The sequence below is a fragment of the Myxine glutinosa genome, chromosome 6, assembly GCF_964187855.1.
Source record: "Myxine glutinosa chromosome 6, kmMyxGlut1.1, whole genome shotgun sequence".
In the NCBI taxonomy this organism is placed as follows: Eukaryota; Metazoa; Chordata; class Myxini; order Myxiniformes; family Myxinidae; genus Myxine; species Myxine glutinosa.
The window spans coordinates 19,044,757-19,061,415 of NC_136266.1; the positions used below are offsets into that span (position 1 = coordinate 19,044,757).

General features: G+C 44.9%; 1 protein-coding gene across 1 annotated transcript in view; it reads left to right on the forward strand.

Annotated features, from left to right (window-relative positions):
* LOC137429142 (alpha-catulin-like) overlaps positions 1-16,659 on the forward strand; it is a 206,618-nt gene that overhangs the window by 75,135 nt on the left and 114,824 nt on the right. Inside the window, exons 8-9 of the mRNA XM_078779661.1 lie at positions 875-1,033; positions 8,826-8,912. Of these exons, the coding sequence (XP_078635787.1) occupies positions 875-1,033; positions 8,826-8,912 (246 nt within the window). The remainder of the gene's footprint in view (positions 1-874; positions 1,034-8,825; positions 8,913-16,659) is intronic.

Consider the following 16,659-nt stretch of genomic DNA (forward strand, 5'->3'; position numbering starts at 1 on the left):
TCCAAAACTCCAGAACCGCTGTTCACCTCCACTCATTTGTTCCTCTTTTTTTCTTCCTGTGGAACCACCTTCTTCATTCTCTTCAATCTCATTCTTCCCTCCAGGTCTTCAAGACAGCTGTTCACCACCATCTCAGATCATTCCCCATCCGAAACCATTATCTTTTCTACCCCCGTTAAAACATCCGCCCTCCAAATTTCCAGTTTCCATTCATGAGAGTTCTGTGTATCCATCTTGTTCACCTCATGTATCCTTCCCTTCCCCTCATGCTTACTCACATCCCTTGTTTGTCCATCTCCATCTATTTTATCCTTCAACCCTGCTGTTGGTGTCCCCTCGCTCTCTTTCTGCTGTTCCTGTTGTTCTTTTGTGTCCTGATCCATTCTGTGTTCTAGCTCTTCCATGAGCATTGACCTTGCGTACAAAAAATAAAAAGAATAAAATAAAATAAAAGTGTGGGTGTGGATTTTCTTCTTTAAAAATTTTAACATTTATGAACATGATTTCATGCTGTGATCATGTCATATTTAGGAGTATTGAAATGAACAAATGACCATTCAAAATCCCCATATAATGGAGCTCAATCATAACGAAGAAATAAAACTGATTTTTCAGATTAAAGAAATATTAGGAGATATCTTATTTATTTATTATTTATTTATTTATCCTATTTATTATATTAGGAGATAATATTAGAATATTTCATATCAGAGAGAAAAATATACTTGGAGACGATGAATGATTTAAATGCCGAAAATACCAATTAACGAGGGATAATTATTATTTGCTGTTATCCGTAGTGAGGGAAAGTGCTACCCAGACACATCTTGATGTTGGCTCTTTGACTGTGTTGTCTCCTTCATTTCGAATGTAGGGCATTGTAGAGCGGTCACGTGAGGGAAAGTGGAGCCGGGAAGAATGGACCACTTACTCGGACCAGCTGAGTGCACTGCTGTCCCGTGCCCAGATAATGTCCGAGGCAGCCTGTGTGCCCGATGTTTCCCGGGATTCGGTTAAGGGCTGTATCGGCCAGGTGAGGCAAGATGGCGACGCTCTACTACAGGCTGGAGAGCATACAGTGAGTTTATTAATTGTATTAACGAGCCATTTATTCCTTCTCCATTGATTAATTCACTATCAGAATATATCCACTACAGGAATATTTGTGCTTACTTTATCAAGTAACCAAGTTCTCAACCCGACCCTGTGGTGTAATCCTTACGCTAGAGCATCTGTTCTGATCGCCGAGTTAAAAATTGGTATCAAAATCGGATCGGTAGTTCAAACTCTGGCCGAGTCACACCAAAGACTTTACAAAAATGGTTTGATGCTCAGCAATAAAAAAGGCTAGAGCACGGACATAAAGAAATATTTCACAAGAAACCTTTTTCGTCCAAAAGCAATCTTGGTTGCTCAACAGAAGCAGTTTTGACACAAAAGTGCACGTTTTTTAAAATTGCAAGTCACTATTCTAGTGCAGAAACGTGTGTGCTTCATCAAAGAGTGTATATTCAGCTTATACACAGCAAAATAACACATATTTCACAAGAAACCTTTTTTTTGCAAAATCAATCTTGTTTGCTCAATAGAAGCAGTTTTGACACAAAAGTGCACGTTTTTTTGTTGCAAGGCACTATTCTAGTGTAGAAACGTGTGTACTTCATCAAAGAGTATATATTCAGCTTATACACAGCAAAATAACACATATTTCACAAGAAACCTTTTTTTTGCAAAATCAATCTTGTTTGCTCAATAGAAGCAGTTTTGACACAAAAGTGCACGTTTTTTTGTTGCAAGTCACTATTCTAGTGTACAAACGTGTGTGTTTCATCAAAGAGTGTATATTTAGCTTATATACAGCAAAATAACACATATTTCACAAGAAACCTTTTTTTTGCAAAATCAATCTTGTTTGCTCAATAGAAGCAGTTTTGATATAAAGGTGCACGTTTTTTTGTTGCAAGGCACTATTCTAGTGCAGAAACGTGTGTGCTTCATCAAAGAGTGTATATTTAGCTTATATACAGCAAAATAACACATATTTCACAAGAAACCTTTTTTTTGCAAAATCAATCTTGTTTGCTCAATAGAAGCAGTTTTGACACAAAAGTGCACGTTTTTTTGTTGCAAGTCACTATTCTAGTGCAGAAACGTGTGTGCTTCATCAAAGAGTGTATATTCAGCTTATACACAGCAAAATAACACATATTTCACAAGAAACCTTTTTTTTTCAAAATCAATCTTGTTTGCTCAATAGAAGCAGTTTTGACACAAAAGTGCACGTTTTTTTGTTGCAAGTCACTATTCTAGTGTACAAACGTGTGTGTTTCATCAAATAGTGTATATTTAGCTTATATACAGCAAAATAACACATATTTCACAAGAAACCTTTTTTTTGCAAAATCAATCTTGTTTGCTCAATAGAAGTAGTTTTGACACAAAAGTGCACGTTTTTTTGTTGCAAGTCACTATTCTAGTGCAGAAACGTGTGTGCTTCATCAAAGAGTGTATATTCAGCTTATATACAGCAAAATAACACATATTTCACAAGAAACCTTTTTTTTTGCAAAATCAATCTTGCTTGCTCAATAGAAGCAGTTTTGATATAAAGGTGCACGTTTTTTTGTTGCAAGGCACTATTCTAGTGCAGAAACGTGTGTGCTTCATCAAATAGTGTATATTTAGCTTATACACAGCAAAATATCACGTATTTCAAAAGAAACCTTTTTTGTGCAAAAGCAATCTTGGTTGCTCAACAGAAGCAGTTTTGATATAAAGGTGCACGTTTTTTTGTTGCAAGGCACTATTCTAGTGCAGAAACGTGTGTGCTTCATCAAAGAGTGTATATTTAGCTTATATACAGCAAAATAACACATATTTCACAAGAAACCTTTTTTTTTGCAAAATCAATCTTGTTTGCTCAATAGAAGCAGTTTTGATATAAAGGTGCATGTTTTTTTGTTGCAAGGCACTATTCTAGTGCAGAAACGTGTGTGCTTCATCAAATAGTGTATATTTAGCTTATACACAGCAAAATATCACGTATTTCAAAAGAAACCTTTTTTGTGCAAAAGCAATCTTGGTTGCTCAACAGAAGCAGTTTTGACACAAAAGTGCACGTTTTTTTGTTGCAAGTCACCATTCTAGTGTAGAAACGTGTGTGCTTCATCAAAGAGTGTATATTTAGCTTATATACAGCAAAATAACACATATTTCACAAGAAACCTTTTTTTTTGCAAAATCAATCTTGTTTGCTCAATAGAAGCAGTTTTGACACAAAAGTGCACGTTTTTTTGTTGCAAGTCACTATTCTAGTGCAGAAACGTGTGTGCTTCATCAAAGAGTGTATATTTAGCTTATATACAGCAAAATATCACATATTTCACAAGAAACCTTTTTTTTTGCAAAAGCAATCTTGGGTGCTCAACAGAAGCAGTTTTGATATAAAGGTGCACGTTTTTTTGTTGCAAGGCACTATTCTAGTGCAGAAACGTGTGTGCTTCATCAAAGAGTGTATATTTAGCTTATATACAGCAAAATATCACATATTTCACAAGAAACCTTTTTTTTTGCAAAATCAATCTTGTTTGCTCAATAGAAGCAGTTTTGATATAAAGGTGCACGTTTTTTTGTTGCATGTCACTATTCCAGTGCAGAAACGTGTGTGCTTCATCAAAGAGTGTATATTTAGCTTATATACAGCAAAATATCACATATTTCACAAGAAAACCTTTTTGTGCAAAAGCAATCTTGGGTGCTCAACAGAAGCAGTTTTGATATAAAGGTGCACGTTTTTTTGTTGCAAGGCACTATTCTAGTGCAGAAACGTGTGTGCTTCATCAAAGAGTATATATTTAGCTTATATACAGCAAAATAACACATATTTCACAAGAAACCTTTTTTTTTCAAAAACAATCTTGTTTGCTCAATAGAAGCAGTTTTGACACAAAAGTGCACGTTTTTTTGTTGCAAGTCACTATTCCATTGCAGAAACGTGTGTGCTTCATCAAAGAGTGTATATTTAGCTTATATACAGCAAAAGAACACATACTTCACAAGAAAACTTTTTTTTTGCAAAAACAATCTTGTTTGCTCAATAGAAGCAGCTTTGACACATGGGTGCACGTTTTCTTGTTCCAAGTCACTATTCTGGTGCAGAAACGTGTGTGCTTCATCAAAGAGTGTATATTTAGCTTATACACAGCAAAATATCACATATTTCACAAGAAAACTTTTTTTTTGCAAAAGCAAGCTTGTTTGCTCAACAGAAGCAGTTTTGACGCAAAAGTGCACGTTTTTTACACAAAAGTTCAAAACTTTCAAACAAAAGTTTTGACACAAAAGTGCAATCTTGACCTTTGACCTTTTGAAGTAAAAAAAATTGGCTTATAGCTTTTTCTTATATAGTTCACTTATAGGTGAACGAGTACAATGGCAGAAGATCACCATTCATGCTTACATTTCGGACTGCTTAATTTCAGTGGGACATTGTGAGCAAAAATTTCAGTGGGACATTGTGAGCAAAAATTTCAGTGGGACATAGTGAGCAAAGGTGCTACCCTCTTAAAAGGCAGGGTCGGGCAAACCCATACGTAGACAGTTGTACAGACTACATTATCTGAGAAATATCTTGTATCCGATACATAGACGTGATAGTTTCCATTTAAATATATTTCATCCATGTGCCCAATGTTTCTCTTTTCCTCGTGACACGATTTTTATTTATAATGAAATTTTTTTTAAAATCATTTTTAATTTTTAATTCTTTTTCCTTTTGATTATTGTCATGATGTTGCCTCTTCGTTTTTCGTATACAGCTTATGGCCGCAGGTTGCATCATTTTGCATAGGTGGGAACGAAGGGTGGGGCAGAGCCGTGTTTAGAGAAAGTTACCGCAATGGCTCCCTCAGTTTTTCAAGATCACGTGATGCATCGGCGCCATTTTGTGTCGACGTCAGAGCAGAGACCGAAGTGTTTAAATCAGACAAAAATATTTGACAATTTCGATGAGAGAAATGTCAGGTTGATGTGCCTGTGGATGTACCAATTGCTCCGAAAAAAAAGTCAATGTACAGGTTTCCCAGAAATACCCCAAAAAAGTCAATAGACTGAAATGGCAACTATCGGGTGGTGCGAGGTAAATTTAGTAATTTATTGTTGTACACATTAATGTGTATTAATTTCCAGTTTATCACATTATTAATTGATTGGTCAAACGCCTGGTATAAATCACTACATTTGAAAGAATGTGTGTCTGTTAAGTCGTCCAGGCCTAGCCTCTACATTATAGGCCTACTGCTGCTAGTGTGTGACCATCGCGTTGATGCACAGGCCACTCAATATTGCCTAAGTTTACGTCAACTACGTCATACATAACATAATTACGATAAAAAAGACAAAGCAAAATTTATTTGCTTTTTTGGATTTTCAGGGTCAATGATGTATATTATCAATGATCTTATATCATCAGTTCACATGACATGTAATAACTTGTGAGTAAGAAAAGAAAAAGATGTTCCATGGTAATTATTTACATGTAAATCAAAATAAATTATGCAAATAAAGCGCGGTGTTACGCGCGCTACTTGTAAGCAAGGAGGAAGCGGACAACGCGGCAATTTGTAAGAGTCTTTATTTCAAGAGCTCACTGTAACACTGAGCTGCTCAGGGCTGCGCACCCCGTGTATATCGTGAGGCCACGCCTCTCTCCCTGGCGTGGCCCACCCCCACTTGGTGTGCGGGGTGATGTCACCACGTCAGTGCTTTCGTGTCCGCCACACGCGCCTCCCCAGAATCCCCGCGCACCTGAAGGGTCAGTTTGCGGGGCAAACGGATGACCCGGCCGAAGCGCCCCCTGGCGACTGGCGGCGTCTGGGATGCAGGGATGCCATCTGGGATGCCTCCGGCTGCAGGAACGGGGGGCGGCGTGGCGGCGGGGCTGGGCGGTGCCGGGGGTCCGCCCGCAGGGGGGCGGCCCCGACACGGGGGTCGGGCCACTGGCGGTGGATGGTCCACGTCAAGGTGGGCCGGCTTGAGGCGGTCCACAGAAACGCGGTCAGGAGTACCGCCGATGTCCAGGGTGAAGTGCTTCACCCCGGTCTCCAGCACGCGGAAAGGCCTGTCGTACGGGGGCCGCAGTGGTGTCCGGTGGGCATCGTGGCGGACGAAGACGTACTCCGCCGTGCGAAGCTCCGGGGCGACGTGCGTCGGTGGGTGCCCGTGGCGTGCCGTTGGCACCGGGGCGAACCTCTGGGCGGTCTCCTGCAGAGCGGAGCGCTGCTGTGCCGCGGACCATGGTGCCGTGGAGTCGGGGAGGAACTCGCCCGGCACCCGCAGCGGTTGCCCGAAGACCAACTCCGCCGCGGATGCGCGCAGGTCCTCCTTGGGCACCGTCCGGAGGCCCAGCAGGACCCAGGGGAGCCTGTCGACCCAGCCGCCGTCGCGGAGGGTGGCCCGGAGCGCGGCCTTCAATGAGCGGTGAAATCGCTCGCACAGGCCGTTAGCCTGGGGGTGGTAGGCCGTGGTTCGGTGCAGCCGGACCCTGAGCCCCCGCGCGACCACCCCCAGAGCTCCGAGGTGAACTGGGGGCCGCGGTCGGACGAGATGTCTGAGGGGGCACCGAACCGGGCGACCCAGGTGGCGATGAACGCCTGCGCGACGTCCGCCGCCGTCGTCAACGCCAAGGGCACGGCCTCCGGCCACCGGGTGGTGCGGTCCACCATGGTGAGGACGTGGGTGAAACCCTGCGAGGGGGGCAGAGGTCCCACCAGGTCCACGTGGACGTGGTCAAACCGGCGTTCCGGCACCGTAAACGGGGCCAATGGGGCCTGGGTGTGCCGGTGCACCTTGGCGAGCTGGCACGCGAGGCACGTCCTGGCCCAGCCACGGACGGCCTTCCGGAGGCCATGCCAGACGAATTTGTTGGTGATCAACCTCTGGGAGGCCCTCGTGCCCGGGTGGGACAGGCAGTGGATGGCGTCAAACACCTGGTGCTGCCAGCCCGCAGGCACGATGGGGCGAGGCCGCCCGAGGGAGACGTCGCACAAGAGGGCCGTGCCGCGCCGTTGAACGGCACCTCGGTGACGCGGAGGCCCGTGACGGCGGTCCGCAAGGCCTGGACGTCGGGGTCAGCGGCCTGGTCCGCTGCCATCCGGGCATAGTCAATGCAGAGGTGGACTGCGTGGGCGACGGCCCGGGAAAGGCAATCCGCCACCGGGTTGTCCTTCCCCGCGACGTGCCGGATGTCCGTCGTGTACTCGGACACGGCCGAGAGGTGACGCTGCTGCCAGGCCGACCACGGCTCGGTGACCTTGCCCATCGCGAAGACCAGCTGCTCAGGGCTGCGCACCCCGTGTATATCGTGAGGCCACGCCTCTCTCCCTGGCGTGGCCCACCCCCACTTGGTGTGCGGGGTGATGTCACCACGTCAGTGCTTTCGTGTCCACCACACAAACATATTTATAATCATGGGGCTCAAATTTACAATGATGGAAATGCGACAAGAAAAGTGTGACTTCACCCAGTGCTTTGTGGAAAAGCATAATCTATATTTACAGTAGTCGGATTTCCCTCCTTCCCTCGGTTTCTCAAACTCTATTTGTTGGGATGCCATGAAGGTGTTACATTGTGACATTGTTGCGGCATTATATCTATCGCTAAGGTAGGCCTCCACGGACATACATGCCACCCTGGTGTCCAGCACTCACGTCAGTTTGCTGATAGCAATTGAAAAAAAAAAACTCCTATCTGACTCTATTTGACCTCCGTCAGCGATGGGCTGATTGCCAAACGCTCAGCTTCCGGATGAGGGATGTGGTATGATGGCGGTGTAGTATGATGGCGGTGTAGTAAGATGGCGGTGTAGTAAGATGGCGGTGTAGTAAGATGGCGGTGTAGTAAGACGGCGGTGCAGTAAGACGGCGGTGCAGTAAGACGGCGGTGCAGTAAGACGGCGGTGCAGTAAGACGGCGGTGCAGTAAGACGGCGGTGCAGTAAGACGGCGGCGCAGTAAGACGGCGGCGCAGTAAGACGGCGGCGCAGTAAGACGGCGGCGCAGTAAGACGGCGGCCCAGCAAGACGGCGGCGCAGCAAGACGGCGGCGCACCAAGACGGCGGCGCACCAAGACGGCGTAAGAGGCGCAGTAAGATGGCGTTTTTTCTGGGACATTATTGCAGCATCATGTCTAGCACTAGGGAAGGCCTTTATTTATGCCCCCTGTAGGTTAGAACAGGAATTTGTAATTTGAAGGTGGGACAACCAGTACAACACCCATATCCAAGGGACAGCCCACACATCGATACCTCGAGTCTCCGAGGGCAATGATGGCATTGCCTTTCTATGGCTGGTACACGCGGGTAAGTGTGTGGTATAGACGGGGGTCGCCACGCCTCTCCGTCTCTATCGATACCTCACCCAGCATGTGAAACACCAGGATGACAGTTTATAGCTGTGTCGACACTCTAACCCAGGCTCGACAGCTCAGAGGGGAGTGTGCATATATTTGTGACTTGCCGCCTTGCCGGTCACGAATCGTCATACCTCTACGTTACCGTGCCAGTCCGTCATGTAGCCATTTACTGAGGGTTGACATCTCTGTATAAAATATTACTGCAAATGTGAAACTTCAATTCGCATTGTCTCATTTTGTTCATACACAATGTCACATACACAATGGGTGATCTCTTATTTGTCCAGGTAACGATACATTTAATCAAACTGTAACATTAACATAACGACATCAAAATAAAGTGATATTGTGTGAAATGTACAGAGGATAAATATTTTTGTTTGGAGTATCTAAAAGATTCCTTTTTCTGCATTCCAGATGTCCTTGGAGCTGTCCGAATGCACAATGGAGATGGAAGTTGCTGTGGTTGCACTTTGTCGAACCCTGGACAACCTGAAAACCCAGGCAAGCCCCTCAACTCGTGTAACGGTTGTTTGATACACCTGGATTCCGTCAGCACGATGAAATTACTCGACAAGCACAGGATAATTCCTTCAAAACCATTATATTCCACGCGTTGAAGAAGAGCGTTAACTCATTCATTCACCGTCACTAAATATCCACATTTATTCTCTGACCGGGTTAAATCGGCCAAAATTTGACTGCTAACCTTTAATGGAATTGATGCATCAGGTGTGAAGGAATTACGTACTTGGACGACTGTTTTGGACTTCTCCAAACCACCGTATTTTTTAATCAAGAACATTATGATGAAACAATGAGATTGTCTTGCGGAACCGCAAAAGCGGTATGCGAGTGAGATAAAATCACAATTTTGAAGATTGGAAGTAATTCCTTCAGGATGTAGAACAAAAAATGCTGATATTTTGCTTGGCTGAACTAATCATAGGCTTTGTAGATTGGAATTTGTTGGTTCCATTGGGAATTGCATTTACCAATTGTGTAATTATTAGTAATCTCCCAAAATTTTGTTTTTTTCTCAATTTTCGGATTAGTCATGGAAGTGCTTCGTTTTCCACAGCAATATTGACAATATGTAACATTTTTGTAGAGTGTGCATTAGTGAATGTTACTTCTTGTGCAACACAAGGTTTTGGATGGGGGAAGATAAGAGATGGTGGTGAACAACTGTTTTAAAGACCTGCAGGGAGGAGACGGATTGAAGAAAGTGAGGGAGTTTGTTCCAAAGGCAGGAGAAAAGAGGAATGAGGGAGTGAAGGTGAGCATAGAGTCTTGATTTTGGCAATTTTACCAGTAGAGATGGCAATTTGGCAATTTCACCACCTGAAACAGGCCTGGAACAGGCCTGAAACAGGCCTTGTGCATCCTGCAGGAATATTTGGGGGCTGATCACAGACAGAACAGGGGGAGCAAGGCTGGAGAGGAGTCGGTAGAATACAGAAAGCAGGAGCACCAGCCCAGAGGGGAGAGCAGTATTCCATCAAGCTGCAGATGAAAGCTTTGTATATAGTGAGTAGTTCAGAGGTGCCAAATAAGGACTTCGCACGACAAAGGATGCCTAGTTGGCGACTGGCTTTGGATGCCAGCTTTGAAATGTGGGTTTTCCCAGGAAAGATCATGGTGATAGTGAGACCCAAAAGCTGAGTGACAGAACTTCTTTGAGAGGATAGCTTAAAAAGTAGATGGGAGGGTTGTCCAGACACTCTTTTCGGAGAGACATAGTGAGAGTGTGAGATTTGTCAGGATTGAAAGACATGTTCCACTTGTTTGACCAGTCTGTGATTTTGTCCAGGTCTGCAGAGAGTGAGGAGGCAGCAGACTGCCGATCTGAGGGATGAAGAATGGAGCGACAGAGAGTAGAGTCATCAGCAAAGAGATACAGAGGATTTTCAAGAGAGTCAGAGAGATCATTAATGAAGACCAGAAATAGCACAGGGCCCAGAACACTGCCTTGAGGATCTCCAGCCCGGACAGGAAGAGGAGATTAGAGAACTCCATTCAGGGCCACACGTTGACTGCGACCGGAGAGGAAGTCTGCAAGCCATGCATGGAGATTTCCATGGATACCATAAAAGGAGAGTTTGGTGAGCAGGGCGGGGTGGCAGACCATATCAACGGCACGAGATATGTCAAAGGAGACAGCTCTGATATCCTGTTTGGCGTTGAGGACCTCTATCCATTGTTGAGACAGCAGAAGCAGCAAATCCAGAGTAGAGTGACCTGGTCTGAATCCAAAAAAGGGGGCCTTTCTCCCCATTGTCTCCTTTGTTCCTTCTCCTTCTGCATTTCCCTCTCCTGTTTGATGCAAACTGCCGGTGCTTTGTATATCTTCCATAAACTGTCAATGTCTCATATCTCAAGGTGTTGTGGCTTCTTGAGGCCTTTGCACTACAGCCTTTGTTGGTGTCTCTAATCTCATGTCGTTGCCATTGCCGAGGCCACTGCAGCCTTGTCTGGTGTCATTGCGACCCGACAGGACATTCAACAGCCAAAACTTCCTTCACCAAAGCATAATTAAATAAATATACTGGTCCGTAGCAATTTATCAAATTGAACACCCAAGTGTTTTGTTTACATGGCAAGACACTGTTACACTCGTGGGGTGGATTGTTTAATGATGGTACACTCATGGGGCTGGGCTTGCAATGACGAGAAGCTGTGATCGTTGGGGTGTATATTATGTGAAATTCCGGGCAGGCTGTGAAACCAGGTTTGCTCTTTTCTTTTTTCCTTCCCTTTCGACTTTATTTTTATTCTTTTGTTAAAAAACAAACAAAGATCTTCCTTATCGACCTTCTCCCTCCCACCGGAGCTCTACATGATTGAATAGAGAAAGAACCTCTGGGCGAGAGAAAAGAAGAGGCTGGGTGCTGGGAGGAGGAAGAAGAGTGCGTCGTGTCGGTGGAGAAAAAGACGAAAGCGATCGCCGCAGTGGCCGCACGTATGGTCCAAGTTTGATGAGAAAGTCGGCCTGTGCGAGCTTTTTTAGGGTTTGATTAATCTCTCTGAGGGCTGCCTGTTGGAGGCACAGTCGGTGCAGGAGAGATTGGGGTGGAGGAGGATTTTCTTGGTGCACGTGGGATCGTGACGAAAAGTGGGAGAGGAATAAGCCGAAGGGTTTTCTCCTCATCAAGTACCAATATACCATCTCGGGGGCGGATCCAAGAATTTTAAGACAGGGGGGGGCAGGTAATTTAAAAAAATTGATCGTCAGAAACGGCATTTCTTACGTTCCTGGAAGTTTCTGCAGTTCCTTGTGTTCTTCCCATGGTCCAACAGTTCAACAGATTCGCGATGACTAATGTATTATGGTCAGATCGACGAACTGGTGAAACGACTTGCCCAGCTGTTCCTTCTGTTATAAATTGATGAATTTTGTAGGTGTGTGTTGTGTGTTGTGTGTAGTGTGTGTGTGTGTAGTGTAGTGTGTTGTGTGTGTTGTGTGTGTAGTGTGTGTAGTGTGTTGTGTGTGTATGTATGTGTGTCTCTCTGTGTGTGTGTGTGTGTGTCTCTCTGTGTGTGTGTCTCTCTGTGTGTGTGTCTCTCTGTGTCTGTGGGTGTGGGTGTGGGTCTGTGTCTGTGGTGTGCATGCGTGTGGCATGTTTTTTGTGTAGTTTTACTGGAACTTTCTGATATGGAATTTCTGATTTGTGTAGTTCTCGCTAAATGATTGTTATAGTAGGGGACCAGCTAATAGATTCCGTGACCATTTTCTCAGGACCATGGTTTGAAGGCATATTTTGGATGATTAGGCAATACTAAATTTTTTTAGCCGGGGGAACCCTCGCAAAAGTGTGGGCTAACTCCACCAGAGGGTGAAATCCAAGATGGCCGCCAATAATACTGATTTGGCCATATTTCCACTTCTAATTAAGTTAGAAAAATAATTTTTGTGTCTAAATATATGTTTTTGAGGTCAAGGAATTCAAAAGTACAATTGCTATTGTCATTTTCTTAATATTTGATGAGTTATTGAAGAAATTGTTTTTACCATTATTATTTATTAATTTTTTTCAGAGATTCTTTTCCAGATATTCTGACAACAGCTGAAAGTCTTATACCATTAAATTCTAACAACCTTTATATGTTCAAGTTGAATTTATTAACATCTAGTTGTTGAAGATTTTTTTCCACAGCAGTGTCGTATGTCGGAACATGGATTTGCGCTAAAGATAAGATTTCTCTTACTTACCATAATTTTTGTACTTACAATAACAATAAGATTTTAAGCTTTAAAATGTTCACTAATAGTACCATTAATATTTAAGATATTATTACACATCTATTTTTAGATATATGGAACACATAATTGTATTGTACTCGCTAAGTTTGTTTTGTCTTTTTTCATGTTGATGTAAACAATGGCAACATCATTTGGTAAAGGTCAGAAAAGGAGGAGTGATGAGATGACCTCTGGCTGCTGCATTATTTGCAACCAAGACTGTTATGAAGACAAAAGCTATGGAAGCTATGGAAAACAAAGCAATGGCATCAGTCATTGCACTCGCTGAAGCCCACAAGGACAAGTTCCTCCTCTCAGAAGTGATGGAATATAGAGTCACTGAGGAGTGTCTGCCAATATTTAATATAAATGGCACAATGGTGTTGTAATATAAATGGCACAAAGCCTGGTGTTGGCTTAGCGGTTAGGGTGCCGGCTTGGGATCCTACGATCCTGGGTTCGAATCCCGGTCGATCGCTGAATTAACGCCAGGGGGTTGACTCAGCCTGTCATCCTTCCGAGGTCGGCAAATTGAGTACCAGCTTGCTGGGATGAATGATCACGGTGTGTACCCCGATTTAGAATAGGTACACCGTATCCTTGCGCATCGTAAGAGCGTGACCAAGGGTTGGCATCAGGAAGGGCATCCAGCCATAAAAACATTGCCTCAAACAGGGAACCATGATTGTCATGGGACCCGCAAGGCTAACCCCCGCTCTAGCGGGGAAAATGGCCTTAAAACGATCATTCATTCAATGAGAAAGGGTCAAAAGTCAAAACTTGTAGAAGCACTGAACATGGAAAAAGTTCAACAGTTACCAGAAGAATTCATAGCTCTAGTCGATATGGGTTTCATATGGCACTTATGCACCCCTTCAGCTGAAGATCGTAACAAGCCAGATGGAACAAGCTACACATGGGCAGATTATGCTTCAAAGATACTTTCTGTTGTCATTAACAGACACTCATCTGCAAGTAAATTTGTTCTTGCTAATGACCCATATGACTTACCTTATTCTATCAAAGACAGCGAGCACAGCTTGAGGTCAAACAAATCTAGCTGCCTAGATGGGCAAAGAAATGTCTTCATGCAATCATCAGATAAATTCCCATCACTGAAAGCATTTCAGGACCTACTAAGTAGCTCAGCAAACGAGCAACGTTTACAGACATTCCTAAAGAGTGAGCTACGTGTGTTATGTCAAGAAGGCCTCAATGCTGAAATCATATATTCTGTGGGTTCCAAATGTGAGAATTTAACAACAGGAGGTCAAGTTCATGATTTTGAATGTGCACACATTGAAGGTTTTTTTTTTATTTTTTTTTTATTTTTTTTTTTTTTGTATACTAGATCGAGGCTCGTGAAAGAGCTAACATTAATCACACAAAAAGACAAACCGACACACAAAACACAAAAAACAAGGGGAGCGGTAGACAAGATGGGGTGAGAGGGGGAAGGACACAAAAGAGAGGGGGAAGGACACAAACACAACATTTGAGAGCAGGGACATCGGGAGGACTTGGGGGGAGGTGGGAGAGGATTAAAACATATGAACACTGCAAGGACTCTGGGGTGAATTACCGGGGGTAGAAAAGATCAAGGTTTTCGATGGGGGAAGATAAGAGATGGTGGTGAACAGCTGTTTTAAAGACCTGGAGGGAGGAGTGGGATTGAAGGGAGTGGGGGAGTTTGTTCCAGAGGCGGGAGAAAAGGGGAATGAAAGAGTGAAGGTGAGCAGAGAGCCTAGACTTTGGCAGTTTAACCAGAAGAGGGTTGCAGGCAGATCTTGTGCGACCTGAAGGAATATTGGGGGGACAGAGCACAGAGAGAGCTGGGGGAGCAAGGCCGGAGAGGAGTCGGTAGAAGACAGAAAGACCACCAACCTGCCTGCGGTGAGTGAGTGAAAGGCCCTCGGCGTTGACTACATCGCAGGAGATTCCAATGATTCTGAAAGCTTTGGCCTCAACAGCGTGAAGCCGAGCTAGGTGTGAGGCAGGAGCACCAGCCCAGAGGGGGGAACAGTATTCCATTGAGCTGCGGATGAAAGCCTTGTATGTGGTGAGGAGCTCAGGTGTGCCAAGGAAGGACTTCGCACGACGGAGGATGCCCAGTCGGCGACTGGCTTTGGAGGCCAGCTTTGAAATGTGGTTTTCCCAAGAAAGATCATGGCAGATAGTGAGACCCAAAAGCTTGAGCGACAGAACTTCTTGGAGAGGATTGTTGAGAAAGTAGATGGGAGGGTTGTCCAGTCGGTCCTTTCGGAGAGACATTGTAAGAGTGTGAGATTTGTCAGGATTGAAAGACATGTTCCACTTGTTTGACCAGTCTGTGATTTTGTCCAGGTCTGCAGAGAGTGAGGAGGCTGCAGACTGCCGATCTGAGGGATGAGGAATGGAGCGACAGAGAGTAGAGTCGTCAGCAAAGAGATAGAGAGGATTTTCAAGAGAGTCAGAGAGATCATTGATGAAGACCAGAAAAAGCACAGGGCCCAGAACACTACCTTGGGGAACTCCAGCCTGAACAGGAAGAGGAGATGAGAGAAACCCATTCAGGGCCACACGTTGACTACGACCAGAGAGGAAGTCCGCCAGCCATGCGTGGAGATTTCCATGGATACCAAAGGAGGAGAGTTTGGAGAGCAGAGCAGGGTGCCAGACCGTATCGAAGGCACGTGAAATGTCAAGGGAGACAGCTCTAATTTCCTGTTTGGCGTTGAGGACCTCCATCCATTGTTGAGAAAGCAGAAGCAGCATGTCCAGAGTAGAGTGACCAGGTCTGAAACCAAATTGATGATCAGAGATCAAGCCATTGGAGAAGAGGAAAGATTTAATATCTGAAGCAATGATGGATTCCATGACTTTGCTGATAATTGGGAGAAGGCTGATTGGTCTGTAGTTGCTGGGATCTGTTTTTGCACCTTTTTTGTGCAAAGCGGTGATGTTGGCTGATTTCCAAGCAGATGGCAGATGACCTTGAGCAAAAGAGAGGGTGAAGAGAACAGAAAGAGGGAGTGAAAGTGCAGAAGAACATGATTTTAGGACCCGTGGGCTGATGCCGTCAGGACCAGTTGCAGAATCAGAGTCGAGGGTTGCCAGAAACTTTTCCACCTTGTCAGGAGGAAAGGACACAGAGTCCAGGAGCAGCTGGGTACGACTGGGTACGGTGGGTACAGAGAGGGATGGGTTTGGGACACAAGATTTAGAGGCAAACACAGAGTTGAGGCATTCAGCTTTTTCACGTGCGGAGTCAGCCGTTAAGCTGTTTGAGGTGAGGGAGGGGATGGAGGGGGAACAAACACCAGAAACAGATTTGACCAGACGCCACCAGGATTTGGAAGAGGGAGACAGATAAGAGAGTTCGGTCTTGAGAATGGTGAGATATTGTTTCCTGGCTCTCCTGAGGGTGGACACACACTTGTTTCGGGCTTTGTGAAAGGAAATGAGATTTCCTTCCGTTGGATTTGCTTTCCAGGAGACGAAAGCAAGTTGTTTCAGGGCAACAGCCTCACCACAAGATTCCGTGTACCATGGACGGGAGGAAGGGTATGACAACTGAAGACGAGATGGTATAAATCTGTGCATGAGAGAGAGCAATTTACTTTGAAAGAATTCCCAGGATGAGTTGATGTCAGAGGCGGTAGAGATGGGAGACCAGTCCAGATGATTGATGGCTGCTTGAAGACCGTGCCAGTTGGCCTGAGTGAAATGCCAGACTCGTCGACGCTGAGGAGGCTCTCTGAGAATGGTCAGAGAGATGTCCACTTTAACAAGCACATGATCAGATGAGCCGATTGGAGCAGAAGAAGAGCAGCAGACATTTTCAGGGAAGTTTGTCATAACCAAATCCAGAAGAGAAGATGCTCCGTTGACTGAGATCCGGGTCGGGAAATTGACAGATTGTGTCAGTCCCAGTGAGTCGCAGAATTCCTTTGCTGAAGAGCCATGGCTGGTGAGAGAGGTACCCACACCCAGCCAACTGGCATGGTGACAATCGAAATCACCACATAT